This window comes from Camellia sinensis, chromosome 11 (assembly GCF_055761805.1).
Source record: "Camellia sinensis isolate YWXY chromosome 11, ASM5576180v1, whole genome shotgun sequence".
Classification (NCBI taxonomy): Eukaryota; Viridiplantae; Streptophyta; class Magnoliopsida; order Ericales; family Theaceae; genus Camellia; species Camellia sinensis.
This window is the reverse complement of record NC_138971.1, coordinates 163030251-163051432: the sequence shown is the minus strand read 5'-3', so window position 1 is coordinate 163051432 and position 21182 is coordinate 163030251. Positions and strand designations below refer to the sequence as shown.

General features: G+C 45.6%; 1 protein-coding gene across 1 annotated transcript; it reads right to left on the bottom strand.

Moving 5' to 3' along the window:
• Positions 1-17826: 17826 nt before the first annotated feature.
• LOC145802833 (uncharacterized) lies at positions 17827-18941 on the bottom strand. Its single transcript, XM_082895623.1, has 2 exons — positions 17945-18941; positions 17827-17861 (listed from the first exon to the last, which is right to left on the bottom strand). Exons 1-2 carry the CDS (start codon positions 18939-18941, stop codon positions 17827-17829), a joined length of 1032 nt encoding a protein of 343 aa, XP_082751749.1.
• Positions 18942-21182: the final 2241 nt, after the last annotated feature.

Below are 21182 nucleotides of genomic sequence, written 5' to 3'. Positions count from 1 at the left end.
ATCTGATGTTCAAAGGTTCCAAATGCATGATTTTGGCTCAAACATCACATATACATATTCTAACATGGTATAAACACCAAATTACAACACAATGAAGCTCAATTTCACAATTTAATCACATGCATGTCTCAAATTAACTCAAACTCATCACCAACTCACTAGATTCAAACATGCAAGACTCAAACCCCCATGATTTGCAATTGCATGGTGATTATACACAATATCCTCAACTTAATTGGTGAAGAGATGATCAAATACATGGTCATTAATCAAAACTCAACATGGATTACATACTTTATGCTCAAACATGGAAATTTATGGCAATTTCTTACATGCATGTGTTCTAAGACTTCAAATTCAACAAAACCAACTCAATTTCATCATAATCAATCTAACTCATGTTCTTGACCATTAATCAAACTTGAATTCACAATTTACAACATTAAACTCATGAATTCACTTACCTAGGAGCTTTAAACCCCCAAACTCTAGCCAATTCTTGAGTTAAATCTTCAAATTCCCAAACCTTGAGCCAAGATTACACAATTCTCTCCCTTTCTCTCTCTATAGCCGGCCCTCTCTCCCTCAAGGCACAAAATCTGATTTTTGAGCTCAAGTGTATCAATTAAGTGTATAGTGCCCCTTTACATGAGTTCCCACTAGCACCAATTTAATAATAAAAAATAATTGGTCACTCATTCATCAATTTAATCGATTTAATCTGGTCCGAATTAATTTTTCAATTAAACTTCACCGTAGGCTCTAAAAATTATGCCAATCACAATGGCGTAATTGATTTCGGGTTCTGTGGCCGATAAGGCCTTCAATTAATTTCCAAAGCAAGTAATGAAACAGATATTCCTACGGTGAACAGATAAAAATTCAAAACCACATATTTTCACATAAAAGCACATAAAATCATATTAAACATATAATCACATTCATGTTAAGGACCAATTAACATATTACGGAACATGGATATCACAGTCTTCCCCCCTTTAGGAAGTTTGGTCCCCCAAACTTATTTTACCTTCGTCGAGAAACAAATGTGGATAGCGTAGTCGCATTTCCTCCTCTTTTTCCCATGTAGCATCCGTCCATAATGTTCTTTCCATTCCACTTTCACCATTGGGATGAACTTGTTTCTCAATTGTTTCACTTGCTGATCAACAATTCGTTCCGGCCATTCGGCGTATCCCATATTTTCATCAATAGCTACTCGGTGATAATCAATCACATGAAATGGGTTTCGGAGGTAACCCCTCAACATCGACACATGAAACACGTTATGGATTTGTTCGAATCCCGGTGGCAAAGCAACTCTATAGGCAACTGGGCCAAGCCTTTTCACAATCTGAAACGGCCTAGTGTAACGGAGCGACAACTTGCCCTTCTTTCCAAACCTGACTTGGCCTTTCATCAGAGATACACGGATGAACACATGGTCACCAACCTCATACTCAAGAGGTCTTCTCCGAACATTTGCATAATTCTTTTGTCGGTCCTGAGCTGTTTTGAGCCTTTGCCGAATGATCTTGATTTTCTCAGAGGTGTCTTGTACAATTTCAGGCCCAAGTAAAGCTCTATCCCTGACTTCTGTCCAACAAATAGGTGATCTACACATTCTACCATACAAAGCCTCGTATGGTGCCATACCGATGCTGGAGTAAAAGCTGTTATTGTACGCAAACTCTGTAAATGGCAAATAATCTTCCCAACTCCCCCGAAAGTCCAAAGCACACATCCGAAGCATATCTTCCAAAGTCTGTATTGTTCGTTCTGATTGCCCGTCGGTCTATGGGTGGAATGCAGTACTGAATCTTAGTTCTGTCCCCATAGCTTCCTGCAAACTCTTCCACAATCTAGATACAAATTTCAGATCTCTATCCGACTCAATGGATACCGGAACTCTGTGTAAACGGACAATCTCATCAACATAAATGGTAGCCAGTCTATAAGTATTAAACGTGGTTCTAACTGGTAGAAAATGTGCAAATTTAGTCAGTCTATCAACTACAACCCAAATAGAATCCATACCTCGAGAAGTCCGAGGTAGGCCAACAACGAAATCCATAGTCACATGCTCCCACTTCCATTTAGGAATAGGGAGAGGTTGAAGTAGACCGCCTGGTTTCTGATGTTCAGCTTTAACTTGCTGACATTGAAAACACTTGGGCACATATTCTGCAATTTCTTTCTTCATTTTAGGCCACCAATAGGTTTGTTTCAAATCCCGATACATTTTATTATTACCCGGATGCATTGCAAATACGGATCTGTGGGCTTCATCTAAAATCCTCTTCTTTAGTTCCAGAATATTTGGGACACACATTCTGTTTCGAAATTTCAACACTTCATTTTCAATACTGAACTCTGCCTTCGGACTTGTCTCAAATTCATCAATCACTTTCTTGAGGAGTTCATCCTCTTTCTGTTTTTGCTTGATTTCATCAATGATTGCCTGCTCGGCTGTAATGGCGGCTATCAATCCGCCCTGTTCACACATTACCACTTCAATTTCAGACTTCTCAAAATCTTGCAAGATTTCTTTCTGTTCAGTAAGCAAACAAGCCATACTCCCTGTTGATTTTCTGCTCAAGGCATCAGTAACTGTGTTAGTTTTCCGGGGTGATACTGAATCTCTAAATCATAATCCTTTATTAATTCCAGCCATCTCCTCTGCCGCATATTCAACTCCTTCTGCGTGAAGAAGTATTTCAGACTTTTGTGATCTGTGTAGACTTCACACTTCGCTCCATACAGATAATGCCACCAGATTTTCAAAGCAAAAACAACTGCGGCCAATTCTAGGTCATGTGTTGGATAATTTTTCTCGTGTGGCCTCAATTGTCGGGAGGCGTAAGCAATAACCTTTTCGTTCTGCATTAACACACAACCCAAACCTTTATAAGATGCATCACTAAAAATTACAAAATTCTCCGTACCTGAAGGTAGTGTCAAAATTGGTGCAATGGTCAATCTTGTTTTCAGTTCATGAAAGACAGCTTCTCTATCGTCATTCCATTCAAATGATTGCCCTTTGCGTGTCAACTGGGTAAGAGGTATAACTATCTTTGAAAATTTTTTCACAAACCTCCTGTAATACCTGGCTAAGCCTATGAAGCTGCAGACTTCTGTCACATTTGTCAGTGTAGGCCAATTCACAATTGCCTCTATTTTCTGCGGGTCCACTGAAATTCCTTCTTTGTTAATCACATGCCCTAAGAAAACAACTTCATCCAACCAAAACTCACATTTCTTTAGCTTAGCAAATAATTTCCTTTCTCGAAGTATTTGTAGGACAGTTCTCAAATGATGTTCATGTTTAAGTCTATCTTTAGAATATATTAAAATGTCATCAATAAAAACCACAACAAATTCGTCAAGGTAGGTTTTAAAAATTCGGTTCATTAAGTCCATAAATGCTGCCGGAGCATTAGTCACTCCAAATGGCATAACAAGAAACTCAAAATGTCCATACCTCGTTCTGAATGCGGTTTTCTCAACATCTTCTGCCTTAACCTTCAACTGATGATACCCGGATCTCAAATCAATTTTAGAAAACACCTGTGATCCCTGCAACTGGTCAAATAAGTCATCAATACGGGGTAGGGGATATTTGTTATTTATTGTTACCTTGTTCAATTCCCGATAATCGATGCACAAACGCAAAGTTCCATCATTCTTTTTCACAAATAATATTGGTGCACCCCAAGGCAAAGTGCTAGGTCGAATAAACCCCTTGTCAAGCAGGTCTCGCAACTGTTCTTTCAATTCTCTTATTTCGGCAGTAGCCATTATGTAGGGAGTTTTAGAAATGGGTTGGGTGCCTGGCACAGTTTCAATGGTGAACTCTATCTCCCTGTCTACCAATTCCCCTGATAATTCATTTGGAAACACATCTGGAAATTCTCTAACAATAGGGATGTCATTCAATTCAACATTCACAGTTTGTTCAGACAACACATAGCACAAATAACCCTGGCACCCTTTCCTGATTAGTTTACATGCTTTCATTGCAGATATCAAATAAGGTGGAGGCACTACCCCATTACCCACAAACACAATCTCTTTCTTTTCTGGTGGTTTAAACACAATCCGTTTTGTCACACAATCAATGGCGGCACAATATTTGGTCAACCAATCCATGCCCAAAATTACATCAAAATGTCTAAAATTCAAGGGCAACAAATCCGCATATAGGATAGCATCCTCAACATGCATATCACAAAACCGGTATATAGATTCACACAATACAGATTCCCCAGATGGAGCAGACACACATAGCAGATATGGCAGTAATTCTAAGGGTCTATTCAGTCTAGATGCAAATGCATATGTCACAAAAGAGTGTGTGGATCCGAAGTCAATTAACACAAAAGCATCCTGATTACATATAGAAATAGTACCTGAGACAACTGCGTTGGCATTCCGTGTATTGCTCGAAACAAGCGCAAAAACTCTCCCTTGTCTCACGGTATCCCCAGTGGTAGCAGGTCTCAAAATATTTCCCGACTTCGGGATCGATGCAGTTGAGCTAGCAGCTAGCTTCCCACTGTTCTGATTACAATCTTGGGCCATGTGCCCTTGTTTACTACACTTGAAACAGGCCCCTGACACACAGTAACAAACCCCACGATGCCTTTTGCTACAAATATTGCACATAGGAGATGCGTCTCGGGAAGAATTCGAAGTACTTGAGGAGCCCGTGTTTTGCTTTTTCAGAAATTTCTTCTTTGAAAAGAAGCCTTGTCTTTTATTGCCTTTCCACTCTGTTGGTGGCTTAACCTGTCTAGCTATGTTAACCTCTGATATGATGGCTCTGTCTAGCACCCCAATGTAAGTCTCCAGCTTCAAGACATTCACTCTTTCTAAAATGTCACTTCGGAGCCCACCTTCAAAGTGTCTCGCCTTCTTATAGTCAGTATCAATTACATGTGGTGCAAACTTGGCCAATTCAGTGAATTTGGCCTCATACTCGGCTACAGTCATGCTGTCTTGCCTAAGTTCCATGAACTCTGCTACTTTTCTATCTCGAACACACTGCGGGAAGTACTTATCATAGAAAATTTTCAGAAATTTCACCCAGTCAATATCTTTATGATTTTCTCGCATTAACATCCACCATCTTCTTTCCTCGTCTTCTAGCATAAAAGTGGCTAGAAGCACTTTCTGTGTCTCTGAACAGGGGAACACTTCAAACAGTTTCTCAATGTCGAGAACCCACGCCTCGGCTTTCAACGGATCTAATCCACTATGGAATTGTGGTGGTTTCATCTTCTTGAATTCTTTGGTGAGAGCTATTATCCGATCAACATTCTGATTATCTGGCACGGGTGGTGTCGGAGGTGGAGGTGGCGGATGTGGTTGCTGCCACTGCTGTTGCCACTCCTGTTGCTATCTCAAAGTTTCTGCCATTTCCTGTATCAGTCTTTCCATTCTATCTATTATGGCAGTAGAGGACTCTTCTATTTCATCACCTCTTGTTCTCACCATCTGATTAAAGTCACATTATACTTCATACAAAGATTCACAAGTATGCATATATTAAGGAGCATACATATTCAAACAATTGCAATGCAAGCAATTCCCAACTTATAGCACATAATTGTTCAAATCAAAACACTTAAGCATATTCTTGATGCTTTCAATTTCACACTTATCATATGAATGCATCCTAGATCTTTTCTAGACGCTTATTGCTCTTTCGGACAAGTGTGTGAGTTATTAACTCGTACTTTGATACCACTCTGTCATGACCCGAACCCGCCCCCGTGACTTTAGGACATAACCGGCCAGTAATCATGAGATTACCTACGGCCTCAAACCAAACCAAACGTATTTTAACAGAGTTAACGAGGGCCAAACGGAAGTAATTTAAAACTTTATCCATAGAGCTGTGCTTACATGGCACATCATAACAAACCATACATATGTACATTAATAACTCACAAAAGAAGTACAGTACCATAAAGTTCTGTACAGACAGGATCATCCAAAACTAAGTCAACTCATAAAACTATATGCAGACATGTTCGAAGACTTCGCCAACATGACAACATAAAACAAAATGACAAAAAGGCGAAGACGAGTCTCGTGCGTGAGACACAAGGGCTGACTCTTCAAAACCTTTGTTGTTCCACACATACTTTACTGGGGCTGGGTTTGGACTTCCCTTGGCTCACCTACAAACACATGAATGAGCATGAGCGATAGCCCAGTAAATAATATCAAATAAAGGAGTTATACAAACAATACGTAGAACAACATGCTTCAAATGGCCTTGGGCTCAATTCACATTTCTATTTAACATATATATATACACAACTTAAGTCAAGTGACTGTGGTTCCAAACATACTGGCCTTTGGCCCATTTATCTTCCATTTGTCAAACAGGCCTTTAGCCCATTCAGATTTTCATGTCAAACTGGCCTCTGGCCCATTCAACTTTCATTCATGTCAAACTGGCCTCTGGTCCATTCATTCATGTCAAACTGGCCTCTGGCCCATTCATTCATGTCAAATTAGCCTCTGGCCCATTCATCAATGTCAAACTGGCCTCTGGCCCATTCATTCATGTCAAGCTGGCCTCTGGCCCATTCATTCATGTCAAACTGGCCTCTGGCCCATTCATTTATTCATATCAAACATTTGACCGTAATTCAAACTAGCAAACTTATAAGGCTTATAAAGAAATAAGCAATTGGACAAATGACGACTTCAAAATATCGATATTACTCACAGTGATCGGTTGGTTGGTTTGCTCTGGAGCTCGACCCTACACATTCCATGAACACAAAAGGGTCACAAAAAATTCGATCTGTTATAAATTCACATTCTCCTCTTTAGGCTTCATTCTTACCTCTTTAACTCAATTACAATGCTCAATGCATGCCTAAGAGTACGTAGAAGTGAAAGAGAATTGAAAATGAAACACATAATGTCTTTTCAAAATTTCAGAAAAATAGGGTCCCCGCTCGAGCGGACCCTTGAGGCCTGCAAAAGTACTGGATGCATCAAAATTACGCTCGATTGCAAACTCTAGTGCTCAAGCGGAAGGCCTCTCTACATGGCTCCCCGCTCGAGTGTGAACTTCCCCGCTCGAGGGGACACCATGTCTGCAAAAAATACTGGAAACACGAATTTCACGCTCGAGCGGAGGTTTCCACACTCGAGCGGACATCAAAATTCTGGAAAATCCAGAACATGTTCTTGAGCTTCAATCTGATGTTCAAAGGTTCCGAATGCATGGTTTTGGATCAAACTTCACATATACATATTCTAACATGGTATAAACACCAAATTACAACACAATGAAGCTCAATTTCACAATTTAATCACATGCATGTCTCAATTAACTCAAACTCATCACCAACTCACTAGATTCAAACATGCAAGACTCAAACCCCCATGATTTGCAATTGCATGGTGATTATACACAATATCCTCAACTTAATTGGTGAAGAGATGATCAAATACATGGTCATTAATCAAAACTCAACATGGATTACATACTTTATGCTCAAACATGGAAATTTATGGCAATTTCTTACATGCATGGGTACTAAGACTTCAAATTCAACAAAACCAACTCAATTTCATCATAATCAATCTAACTCATGTTCTTGACCATTAATCAAACTTGAATTCACAATTTACAACATTAAACTCATGAATTCACTTACCTAGAAGCTTTAAACCCCCAAACTCTAGCCAATTCTTGAGTTAAATCTTCAAATTCCCAAACCTTGAGCCAAGATTACACAATTATCTCCCTTTCTCTCTCTATAGCCGGCCCTCTCTCCCTCAAGGCACAAAATCTGATTTTTGAGCTCAAGTGTATCAATTAAGTGTATAGTGCCCCTTTACATGAGTTCCCACTAGCACCAATTTAATAATAATAAATAATTGGTCACTCATTCATCAATTTAATCGATTTAATCTGGTCCGAATTAATTTTTCAATTAAACTTCACCGTAGACTCTAAAAATTATGCCAATCAAAATGGCGTAATCGATTTCGGGTTCTGTGGCCGATAAGGCCTTTAATTAATTTCCAAAGCAGATAATCAAACAGATATTCCTACGGTGAACAGATAGAAATTCAAAACCACATATTTTCACATAATGGCACACAAAATCATATTAAAAACACATAATCACATTCATGTTAAGGAACAATTAACATATTACGGAACAGGGATATCACAGATTGGTTGGCAACTGTTCTAGGATTTGATGATCTCCATCACACGTGCCTGCATAATATTAAAAACAGTGGCCAGTGATTGAACACTAGGGGTAATTTTCAATGTATCTGATCGGGCCCTCAATTGAAGAAAGGGCATGAACCCAACCTTTCTCTCCATTCGCACAGAGCCATTTGTTGGACAATTTTCCCTAGATTAGGGTAGCTCACCCCCATAATGATTCTGATATGCTTCAGCTTTCGAAAGTTGTCTCCAACCATTTCAAGACTCTCTTGGGATTGCCATGTTCCCTTTAATTAATACATGTGTTTTGGATTATGCATGCATGCTCATATACTCTGGTTGTTTTGAACTGCATGGTTGGTTACTCTTATTCTTGACTTTATTTTGCACTTAATAGAGTTTTGCCGAGTTGCCTCCCTTTGTGTTACATTTCAATGAGTTGTGGCAAGTTACCCTACACTCATTTCGAAAGGTACATGATGCACTACTCTATGTACTGCTCATTTTCCTCTACATGCCTTTCAAATTGTATCGCACTGTTTTGCACACATTGTATCGCACTGTTTTGTGTATTCAACTCGTATCGCACTGTTTCGTGCACCCTGCATAGCACTATTTTGTGCATTCATCTTGGTATTGCGCTGTTTTATGCATTCATCTTGGAAATTAACCTATTTTGTGCATTCATCCCCATATCGCACTGTCTTGGACAACTTTGTGTCGCACTGTTCTATGCACCCATATAGCACTGTTTTGTGCACTCATCTTATATTGTACTTTGTATCGCACTATCTTGTGCATTTCACCTTGTATCGCACTGTATTGTGCAAACTTACATTGCACTGTCTAATGCATTTCAACTTACTTCGCACTATCTTGTGCATTACACTATCTTGTACATTCATTCTCACTCGCACTGTCTTGTGCACTCATATTGCACTATCTAGTGCATTTTAACTTACTTCGCACTATGTTGTGCATCGCACTGTCTTGTGCATTCGTTCTCACTCGCACTATCTTGTGTACTCACATCGCACTGTCTAGTGCATTTCAATCTACATTGCACTATCTAGTGCATTTCAACTTTTATCGCACTGTCTAGTGGATTTCAACTTACATGGCACTGTCTAGTGCATTTCAACTTACTTCGCATTGTCTAGTGCATTTCAACTTACTTTACACTATCTTGTGCATCGTACTGTCTTGTGCATTCGTTCTTACGTCGCACTGTCTTGTGCATCTACATCGCACTGTCTGTGAAACCCCGTATTTTTATATAATAAAAATAATATATATATTTTTAATTTTCTTAAATAATTATTCACAATATTTTGAATTTAATAGTCTATATATTTTTATACTGAAAATTTATTTAAAATAAAATATTTTTGACTTTATGTTATTACTCAATATTAATTTCTGAACCGTATGATATTTTTATTATATTTTTCTTCATATTTTTTGTAATCAAATTACACTGGAACGTAACATTTTCTGTACTAAAACCCAATAAAAAACCATGGGTTTGCTCCCTATATGGGGGCGAAATATCCTCTGCTTTCCTTACTCCTTGTACTCCAAGCTTCTCTTGACGGCGTTTACCTGGCAACACGGAAACGGTGAGCTGCCCGGCCGTGGTGTGTCGGATAGACCCTCCGACGATCAAGTCAGTCCACTTGAGGAAGGAGAAGACTGATAGAGAAAGAGTATTTTCTTTTTGGGGAGAAGTTGCATACCTCTAACGTTCGTCTTCCACCATATTTCTAGGCTGGCCATGCAGTCTCAAGATTGCGCGCGCACTACCTCTGCTATCCTTCCCTGGACAGGTGGCAGTGCTCGCCTCCCACCACCTTACGCATGTAAAGGCTTAGTCCTTCCACCAGTACACGTAGAACTGTCCAATGGTATTGAGGAGCGCGTGGAGCAGATGTCCTCTCCCTTGCACCATTGGCCCAGGTGGCACACCTGACCGGAGTACCACGACCGGCCTATCTCTTGCGAAGAACTGTCACCACAGGCACACAACCAAGCTATGCCCCACCGGACTGCCCCTTGGCAAAGGGGTAGAGGGGTGATGCTCATGGGCCGGGCTAGTATTGACCGGTTTATCGTGGCATACCGGTCGCGAGGCATGCCGGCCTCCGTCCGTTTTACCTTCATCCGAGGTTATCTGGAATCTACCTATCTCGGCTAACCGGTCAGAGACGTGCCATCCCTCACTTGTCCATAGTTTAGCCCGAGCTACTCGTAGCCTGGTCTCGCCACTTGGCTGTGTGCCCTGCCAAATGTTTGCTAGTCGCAGCTCGGCCAGACTTAGTTCACGCCCGGTCAGCCGATCTTTTCGATTGAGCAAAACAGACCCACTGGGCGTCTCAGTAGAGGAAATAGCACGGCGCCGTGAGGTCTGTTACGACCCGCCCTATCTTAGCTCGGCCATACTAACGGCGTAAATCTCCCCTCTCAATTGCCCCTTAATCCCATCTGAGTCATTGTGATTGGGATTATCTCCGTGACCGAGCCAACGGTTAGTGAATTGCATCATTTCCTGGCCGAGCATGATTGGGGAGATATCTATCGCCGAGCTATATCATTTGGTCGGTCATTTCCACTACAGTCTTGTCAAGCGTCGTACCACCGTACTGACAGACGCGTTCTCAGTGCCACATGGCTTCACGCCATTGGGTCGTGCAGCCAGCTGTTCCACACGCGCAGAATTCAAACGGCGCAGCCGTTTGGGTTTTTTTCCCCTTTTTATGCATAAACGAAGGGTTAATTCGACTCTTACTATTCATCTCTCCTTTGAGCCTAAACCCTAACCTCATAAACTCCATTTCCTTCACCACCGTCGCTGCTGCCTCTCATTTCACTCACCGTTTCTGTTACTCCTGAAGCTGCGTTCAAGCTCGCGGGGACTGCTTCACTTCGCATCCGTTCTTGTTGAGTTTTTTTACCCCTTTACTACTTTTTCCTATAGGCTCTTCAATTTTTTGTGCTTTCGTTCTTTATTTTCTTTGTTTGGAACCTTCCAATATCTCCTTGATGGGGGGTCTTGGCACATCATAGGGCAAACTGTAACTAGATGGGTATATGGGGCCATCGTGCCCCCGTTTCTCCTTGGTTCGAACAAACGAACCTTGAACTTAGGATGAACAAGATGAACAGGATGAACAGTGTGCACGATCGAGCTAAATGCTCATTTAGATCCGTAATTATGCCTTCAACCGATCAAAAATGGTTTGTGGCTTATTGCTGAGGTCTCAACCGAGTTAGACACTTAGTTAGATCGGTATGTAGGAACTCGCCGAGCTGAAACTTGAGATCTCCACTTCAAACCTTAACCGAGCTGTAACTTCTTTGAATCTCCTTTCTGGACCTTACCCGAGCCAGAAGTGGAGAGTTAGAACCGAACTAGGAAATCGACCAAGTAGCATAGCCGAGGTAGGGGTCGAACCGGCCAAACACCAATAATCCCTTCACTGAGCCAATTCCCATAGGGGCCGCGCAATTTATGCCGTGCTAACCCTTGGAATTATTTTTTAACATGCAGAACAAATAGGACCGACCAAGCCAGTCCAGCACTAATTGGTGGAGCTCAAAGTCCGAGCAGACCCACCAACATTTTTGATCGAGATATACACTATATCAAATAAAACTGAGATAGATGGGGAAGTACCACTATATGGTTAGCTCGCCCGGTGAGATAGCCGAGTTTCGCAGGGATTACAACATCCCAGATGACGTCATCTTAGAGCTCGCCAAAAAGGGAGACACCCCTTGGGGAGATCTAGACCGGTGCCCCTTTGCGGTCGTGTCAATAGTAGAGAGAGGGCTCCGCTTCCCGGTTCAGCCCTTGATCTGCGAGTTTTTGAGGCAGACAAGGCTTTGCCCGACCCAAGTTTCAAATAACACTTACAAAATAATAAACGGGGTCGCCGAGCTGAACTGGAGGCTCGGTCTCAATCTCGGTCTAGCTAAAATTTTCCATCAGTATAGTCTTAGTAGAAATAAGAGCGGGCTTTGCTGGTACCTCAAAGTGAAGAAAGGCCGAGAAAAATTAATAGAGGGTAACCCGGACAAGGAGACCAACGACGACGACTTCTTGTGGGTGTCCGGTCGCTATGAGGACACCGAGGCACCCATACCGGGATGGTATATTAGAAAGGATTTTGGCAGTGCCGGTGAGTTGCTCGGCTGACCGCGCTATTTTCTTTATGCATCAATTACTTTTCGTGGCGATCTAACACTTGTCTTCTTTTTGCAGATAAGCACCTAGCAGTAGACTACCACCAGGCTAACCAAGAGGCCATCAGAGCCCTGTTACGCCATTCTACCAAGGAGAGGGAGGCTTCGAAACTGCTCGGCTTCGAACAGACCTACCACTACACTGCACCGCGCAAGAGCCGGGTTACCGACTTTCTGCGTGAGCCATCCCCGGAACCAGATCTAAACCTACCACCGATCAGGCTTGTTCCCCTCACCGCCGAGCAATAAATGGCGAAGATTAGGGCAATCAAGTCCATGATTACTGGTGAAGAGGCCGAGTCCCAAACACCGGAGGCAACCGGGGGGACATCCTCCACTCCCACCGGGCAACAAGAAGGGGCAGTACTGGCACTTGCCAGCGAGCAACCGGCTGGTCGGTCCAAGAAGCGGCAGAGGAAGGAGCAAACCGGGCCGCGTCTGGCAGATAAAGATTCTACCGATCGCGTCTCCACCGAGATCGAGGACCAGACCGAGCAACCACAGACCGGCAGATCCAAGGGCCCAACCACCCCCCCGGTCTGGGCGCCCGAGTTCAAATATCAGGGCCGAGCAGTTTCTGCTGAAGACTCGGTCTACGCGGACAAGGACTACTCGCTTGGTTTCAATTTGACCAAGGGGTTGATCTTGCCCGCTGATATGAAAAAACACGACGAGCTTTCCGACCTCAAGGTCCTCCGCTCGGCGGCAAAATCCATAGTGCTGGTAAGTTCTCCATTCTTTGTTTCGAACTGTTTGCTCGGTTTTTGCTCGGTTTTTCGAATACTGACGATCTCTCGCTTGTTTTCAGGCCGCGCAAAAGAACTATTTGGCCCACGACCGAATGATCAAAGTACGACAGAGCCTGCGGGATGCCATAGCTGATAATAAGAAACAAAAGGCCGAGATAGCGAAGCTTAAAGCTGCGCAGGAGGCAGTTGAGGCCGAGCGAGATATCCTGAGCCAAAAGGTTGACCGAGCTAACGAGGACAAACTTCGGGCCGTGAAGTCGAGGAAGGCTCGGTATCTCGTCGAGCTGAGGAAACTGCGCGATGCGCACAAAGCCGAGAAGGACAAGGCCGTAGATGATGCAGAATACCAGGGATACGCGCAGGGCGAGAAGACCTACGAACGGCAGGTCCAAGCGACCAAGGACATCTTTTTCCAGTGCGGCTGGAAAGCTGCCGTGGAGAAAGTTGGTTTTGGTTAGGATTCTGACATGTTCATCAATCTGCCTGCTGCCTATATCCCGGTCTACATGCAGGCGTACTCCAAGGCCATCCAAAATCGGCTCATCGCGGAGACAAGGAAAGAGGCCGAGGAAGAAGCCGCCGCCGCGAAACAAGCCGAGCAAAATCCTCCCGAAGTATCTCCAGATGCGGAGGAAGAGGCTGATCGGGATGTTGCCGTGGTAGAAGGCACTGACGATGACGCCGAAGAAAACCTGCCCGTGCACAATGTGGAGGAGGCCGAGCAAACTGTTCAAGTCGCCGAACAAATGATTGACGTAGAGTTGGATTGATCATGTTTTTTTTTTTTTTTTGGAATGTAACCGGGCTATGCCCCCCGTCTTGTACTTAAATTTCCTTTATCAATGAAAATTTTTGACTTTTTGCTCGCTCATCTTCTATTTCTGTTCGGTTTGCATCTGCATGGATTCCTTGATTCAATTGTTGACAATTCACAACTGCCAGGTCGGCTGTGCCGTACAGTTTGCCGAGCTAAAATCACCTCAAACGTTTTCTAATCAGAACTAGTAGTTCGGTTCCATGAACTTTCAAATGAATTGACATTTTAACTCTTCCGAGCAAAATCTGCTCGGCCTTAATTCATTTGTACACTTCATAGAATTTCAACGTGACCGAGCAAAATCAGCTTACCTTTTAAGTTGGGTAAGCCGCTAACATTTCTTTTAGGCCGAGCAAATTCAGCTCGGCTTCTTATCGGTTGGACAAAACTCCATCATTGCGAATTCTTCCAAGCAAACTCCGCTCATTTTCCATATTGGGCAAGACACCAATATGTCGACTGGGCCGAGCAAAATCAGCTCGGCCCTTACACTGGGCAAAACATCAATGTTTTAGTTAAGTTGGTCATGACGCCAACATTTCAACCGGGCGAGCAAAACCAGCTCGGCCCTAATGCGAATTGGGCCATACGCCAATTACATCGTCGGACAATGCACCAACTGTTTGTGCGGTCTGCTTTCATTCCGGCGTGCGGAAATCAGTCTGGTCCCATTTAGGTCAGTCTCCCTGCCCCTGGCATCCATAATTGCCTTGCGTCCTTGCGATGTCATTGTACAAAGATATAATACCAAACAACAAGAGGGCTATTTTTCATTACAAAAACATTGCTATCGTTTACATCAAGTGTCAAAAGGCTAAAGGTCTAGAAAAGCTAAACAACACAAGCAGATTACATCCTAAAAGTAAAAGACCTTAAGGTTGGCCGCATTCCATGGTCTAGGGACAGCCTTGCCATCTAAATCTTCCAGATGGTATGCCCCTTTACCAGCAAGACCAATCACCTTGTATGGTCCTTCCCAATTTGCACCGAGCTTTCCTTCGCCGGGGACCACCATATTGCCAAGCACCTTCCTTAAGACCCAGTCCCCAATCTGGAATAGCCTGGGGTGTACTGCCTTGTTGTATTTTTTGGAGAGTTCTTGTTGATAAGCCGCTACGTGGACTAAAGCTCGCTCCCTTCTTTCCTCGGCCAGGTCTAGCTCCTGCGCCACTGCTTCATTGTTCAGATCTGGCTCGAAATTCTCAGACCGGATGGTTGGCATGCCAATTTCCAGCGGGATGACGACCTCCATGCCATAGGCCAAGGCAAATGGTGTCTCTCCGGTCGACCACCTTGGCGTGGTGCGGTATGCCCAAAGCACATTAGGGAGTTCTTCAGCCCACTTCCCCTTGGCCTTCTCAAGCCGCTTCTTCAACCCGTCCAGGATGGTCTTGTTCGACGCCTCGGCTTGACCGTTGGACTGTGGGTAAGCCGGTGTGGAGTTATAGAATTCAATCTTCAACTTTTCGCAAAATTCGTGAAAGAGTTTTCCATCGAATTGAGTGCCATTATCCGAGATGAGGGCCTTGGGTATACCGAAACAGGTGATGACATTTTGCCATACAAACTTCTTCACATCCTTTTCCTTTATGGTCGCCAACGGCTCGGCCTCAACCCACTTCGTGAAGTAGTCAGTGGCGGCGATGAAGAACTTGCGATTGCCCGGCGCAGCTGGGAGTGGCCCAACAATATCCAACCCCCAAAGTGCGAACGGCCAAGGACTTGTGAGAGGGAGCAAATCTCTAGCCGACTGGTGGATCTGGTGGGCGAACTTTTGACACTTCTCGCACCTGCGAACATATTTTTACGCATCTGCCTGCATGCGCGGCCACCAATATCCCTGAGAGATTGCTCGGTAAGCCAACGATCTGCCCCCAGTATGGCTGCCACAGATACCCTCGTGTATCTCGTAAAGGAAAGCCTCCACCTTGGTGGGGTGGACACATTTCAAATACGGCCCGGTGAAAGATTTTTTGTACAAGGCCCCAGACGGGGAGAGCCAAAACCGCTCTAACTTTGCCCGGATCTTGTGTACCGCCTTCTTTTCTTTTGGTAGAATTCTATCTTTTAGGAAGGCGATGATAGGATCCATCCAAGAAGGGCCCAAGTCGGTGCAGAGTACCTCGGCTGATTCTGGTTCCTCAATGCTTGGCCGGGGTAAAAATTCTATCATCAAGGGGTTGGGAAAAGCTGTCTGGGTAGAAGCAAGTCCGGCCAATTCATCAGTCGTGCTGTTTTCCTCGTGGTCAATTTGTTCCATCCTTATTGCAGCGAACTTCTTGATCTCTGCGCGTACCAACGCCTAATACTTGGCCATTCTTTTGTCCTTTGCCTCATACTCCCCTGAGACCTAATTGACCACCAACTTGGAATTACTGAATACCATAAGGGCTGTGGCTTTCATTCTTAGCGCGCTTCTTAGTCCGGCAAGGAGAGCTTCATATTCAGCCTCGTTGTTGGATGCTGGAAAGCCGAGTGTAATTGCCTGCTCGATGATCAGCCTGTCCGGTGAGTTCAGCACGATGCCCAGCCCGGCCCCATGTCTGTTGGATGCCCCATCAACGAAGAGCCTCCACATCTCGCCAATAAACAGCTTCCAGTAATCAGAGGGGTTCTGGGAGCTTCTCAATTCCAAGTCTCTGATCAGTTCATTCTGGTCCTTTTCCTTGTCTTGGTTGGGTTCATCATCGTCGGACTTTGTTAGTCCGGTCGTGCTCGTCCCTTTTCCTACTTGCGAACCAACACTCGTTTCTGTTGCCAGAACCATGGGTTGTGCTAAATCCGCACCAACCAAATCAACCGGGCATACTGGATGCATCCCAGGGGCAAATTCTGCCACAAAGTCGGCAAGTGCCTGAGCCTTGATTGCGGTGCACGGTTGGAACTTGATGTCATATTGTCCTAATTCCACGGCCCATTTCAAAATTCTCCCAGTGAAGTCTGCCTTTTCAAAAAGCACTTTAAGCGGGAACTCGGCTAACACAATTATTGTATGGGCATGAAAATAGTGTGCCAGCTTTCTTGACGCCATCATTAGGGCCAGCGCCAATTTTTCCAAGGGAAGATATCTCGTTTCGGCTGGGAGAAGAGTCTTTCTTACATAGAAGATCGGTAGGTGCTGGATGCCTTCAGCACGCACCAATACCGCATTGACTGCGTGTTGAGAGACAGCCAAGTAGAGGTACAACTCTTCGCCCGGCTGAGGTGTGACCAAAATAGGGGCTGAGGAGAGATATGCTTTCAGGTCTGCTAGTGCGCGGTCATACTCGTCATCCCAGAAGAACTTGGACTTCAGAGTTTTAAAGAAGGGCCTGCAAGGATCAGAAGACCGGCTGATAAATCTGTTCAACGCGGCTGCCATCCCGGCAAGATGTTGCACGTCCTTCGTGGAGTTGGGATGCTCCAGGTCTTGTATGGCCTTGATCTGTGATGGGTCAGCTTCAATCCCTCGATTTGTGACCAGAAAACCCAGAAACTTTCCGGTGCCAACTCCGAAGGCGCACTTTGTGGTGTTCAAACGAAGCTTGTGGAGCTTAAGTGTGGCGAACATCTCTGCAAGGTCGGCGAGGTGTTGAGACTTCTCCTTACTCTTCACCACCATATCGTCGATATAAGCCTCCATTGTTTGGCCCAAGAGAGGAGCGAACATTTTTGTTACCATCCGCTGAAAGGTCGCCCCGGCGTTCTTTAGTCTGAACGGCATGACTTTGTAGCAATATAAGCCTCTGGGAATTGTGAACGACGTGATCTCTCTGTCTGGTTTATACATGGCTATCTGGTGGTAGCCGCGATATGCGTCCAGGAAGCTAAACCTCTGATGGCCAGCGGTTAAGTCCACCAACTGGTCAATTCGTGGGAGGGGAAAGCTATCCTTGGGGCAAGCTCGGTTGACGGTCTTGTAGTCAACGCAGACTCGCCACTTGCCGTTCTTCTTCGGAACAACCACCGTGTTGGATATCCACCGAGGGTAATGCACCTCCTCTATGGCCCCAGCTTCCAACAAATTCTTCACTTCTTCTGCCACCACTTCAGCGTGGTACAAGGCCGAGCGGCGCGTCCTTTGAATGACTGGCCGTGCATTAGGGAAGACATTCAACTGATGACAAATGAAGCTTGGGTCGATGCCGGGCATGTCGTAAGGCGTCCAGGGAAAGGCCTCCAAATTGGAAACCAAGAAGTTGACATAATCCATCCACTCGGCGCTAGACAAGGATGGTCCCAAGAGGAAGAATTTAGTTCGATCGTTCTCGTCAATGCGCACTTCCACCAAATCTTCGACCGATTTTTCCTCGGCCTTTCTCCCTACATCTTCAAGGACCTCTTTACCCTCAGGCCCCTCAATCATTTGGACGAACCCTTTGGCCGCTCGGCTACCATTTACCGCAACGAAGCATTGTTTTGCCATCACCTGGTCCCCCAAAACTTTCTCTATTTGTCCGCTTGGTGCCGGAAAGCGCATGACTTGGTGGAAGGTCAAAGCAACTGCTTGCATAGCGTGCAGCCAACCCCTGCCTAAGATCAAGTTGTAAGTCGATGGAACTTTGAGCACCCAGAACTCTACTTGCTTTACGACCGATCCCGCTTTGACCGGAAAAATAATCTTTCCGATTGGCCATTCTGGCTGTGAGTTGAAGCCGACCAAAGGGGACGTTGCGGGGGCCAAGTCCTTGTCTTCCAACTTCATTTGTTTAAACGCGTCATAATACATAATTTCTACCAAACTCCCCTGGTCGATCAAGATTCTCTTGATGTCAAAGTCTTTGATGCGAAGAGTGACTACTAAAGCATCATTGTGCGGCATCTGAACTCTTTCCAAGTCCTTGGTCGAGAATGAAAGGATGTCCCTTTCTTCGGTCTTTCCCTTCTTCACAGCGGGCTGAACAGAGAGCACTTCCCTCATGTGCTCGGCCTTCTTGATCATCCCTCTCAGCTCGCAGACCCTGGCCGGTTCAATGATGTCGTGGATGACGTTGATTACACCTTGCGGGGGCGCTTCTAGGGCGGCCAGGCCGTTTGGCTCGGCTTGGTCCGTTGGCGTGGCCATGATGCCCCTATCTATGTATTGGTCAAGATGCCCCACCGCCACCAACTCCTCTAAGTGTTGTTTGAGCGGTAAGCAATCCTCTGTTCGGTGCCCCCGTTCTTCATGAAAGGTGCAGCGATATTTTGAATTGAAGCCCCTCTGCGCACTCCCCAACTTGGCCGGCCAACGGACGAAGGGTTCACCTCGAATCTCGCTCAAAATGCGGTAGATGGGGATTTTAAATACCGTGGTGATTCCTGTCCGTGCCTTTAGTTTTCATTTGGCATCCTCTGCTGCATCACGGGGAGTGTCAGCCCGGTCGGTTCGGCGGCCCTTGTTTCTGTCATCACAGTTTGAACCATGGCGCTGATCTTTTGACTGGTTGTTTGGGCGATTGTCCTCCTGCCCAACCGAGTGAACTTTCCTCGCCACCCTTCTGTCCGTCGCGACCGGATTAGCCTTCTCGGTCGCGGAGGCGGCATCATCCTCCACACGAATGTGCTCATTGATCCGCTGCAGCAATGACTCCATGGTTATGGGTTGATGCATCGTGAGTGAATCTCGCAGCCTATGTCCGACTGGGAGACCCCGTTTGTATTGAGTGATCGCCAGATTGGTAGGGTAGTCGAGGATCTCATTGTAAGCTTCCCAGTATTTCGCATTGTATGCCTTCAACGAACATCCAGACTCCATCTTGACGCCTAGGAGGTGGTCGACCTCCTTCGGCGTTCATGTGTTGGTTTTAAATCTGGTGACGAAGGCTTCCGCTAGTTGCTGCCACCCTTCAATACTGCCTTCCGGGAGCCTTTCGAACCACTTCAAACCCAGCTCTCCCAAGCTTGCTGGGAATATGAGGCACATCAAGGCGTCATTGCGCCGGTGGCCAGCCATCACTTGTCGGTAATGGCTCACATGCATGTACGGATCCGTCTTGCCGTCGTACAAAGTGAACTTTGGCTGGTGGAATCCGGCGGAGAGTGGTGTACTCTCAATCTCTGGAGACAGCGGCGTGGCTGTAAGTCGCGCCAGCTCTTTGTCCATCGGCGCAGGGGCCATCACTTTGGGGGCTGGCATCGCCACTTCCTCACTACAACGAACTGGAGCACTCAACCTCTGTAATGCCGGCACTCTCTGAGCCTCCCGACGGTGCGCCTTCTCCTCCAATATATCCCTCAAGTCCCTGGAACATGTGGAGAAAGAGGATCCCGACATCGGCGTCGGGTGTGAGAGGCGGTAGGTGCTATCGCGAGAGAGGGACCTGCCCTCTCTTTGGTCGGAATCTCCAACCCCATAGTTCCTGGTGATGGAGAGAGAGTGAGTCCTCCCCTGGCGGCGACTGCTACTACGAGGGGACGGGGTGCGCTCACTGAGGTTGCCCTCTCCAGCAACACCCTTCCCTTTAATCTGGCGTTTCAGCAGCTCTATCTCCGCCGCCATCTTGCGAATGAGGGCGTCTTGGTCCTTGAGTTTGTGCTCCAGGTGCTACACACGGGACTCCCCTTGGCGTCGGCGGTTCTCCGGACTCTGCGAGCGATCAGTACTCCTCCCGCGTTTGTCTCGCGCACCTCGCGAAGGAGTCTCTAGGCCCGCCATGACTGGAATATTCGGAGGACCTTCTCTCAAGCGGACGTACTCAGGTGTGACGCCATCGACGACGGACAGTGGGGCTTCGCCGTTGTCGCCGTTGTTGGCCATGGAAATGGTTGAAGAAGCTCAAAGATCAAGGGTTGAGTATCAAAGAATTCCCACAGACGGCGCCAATTGTACGGGGGCAAAATATCCTCTGTTTTTTGTACTCCTTGTACTCCAAGCTTCTCTTGATGGCGTTTACCTGGTAACATGGAAACGGTGGGCTGCCCGGCGGTGGTGTGCCGGATAGATCCTCCGACGATCAAGTCAGTCCACTTGAGGAAGGAGAAGACTGATAAAGAGAGAGTATTTTCTTTTGGGAAAGAAGTTGCATACCTCTAACGTTCGTCTTCCACCATATTTCTAGGCTGGCCATGCAACCTCAAGATTGCGCGCGCACTACCTCTGCTGTCCTTCCCTGGACAGGTGGCAGTGCTCGCCTCCCACCACCTTACGCGTGCAAAGGCTTAGTCCTTCCACCAGTACACGCAGAACTGTCCAACGGTATTG

Excerpts from the sequence above, each read along its gene's own strand:
- LOC145802833 (XM_082895623.1), bottom strand. The coding sequence starts at position 18,941 with ATGATCAAGAAGGCCGAGCACATGAGGGAAGTGCTCTCTGTTCAGCCC. Across the intron at positions 17,862-17,944 it reads GGTTGTTCCGAAGAAGAACG|TTGGTGGACTTAACCGCTGG; the intron begins GCAAGTGGCGAG and ends CGAATTGACCAG.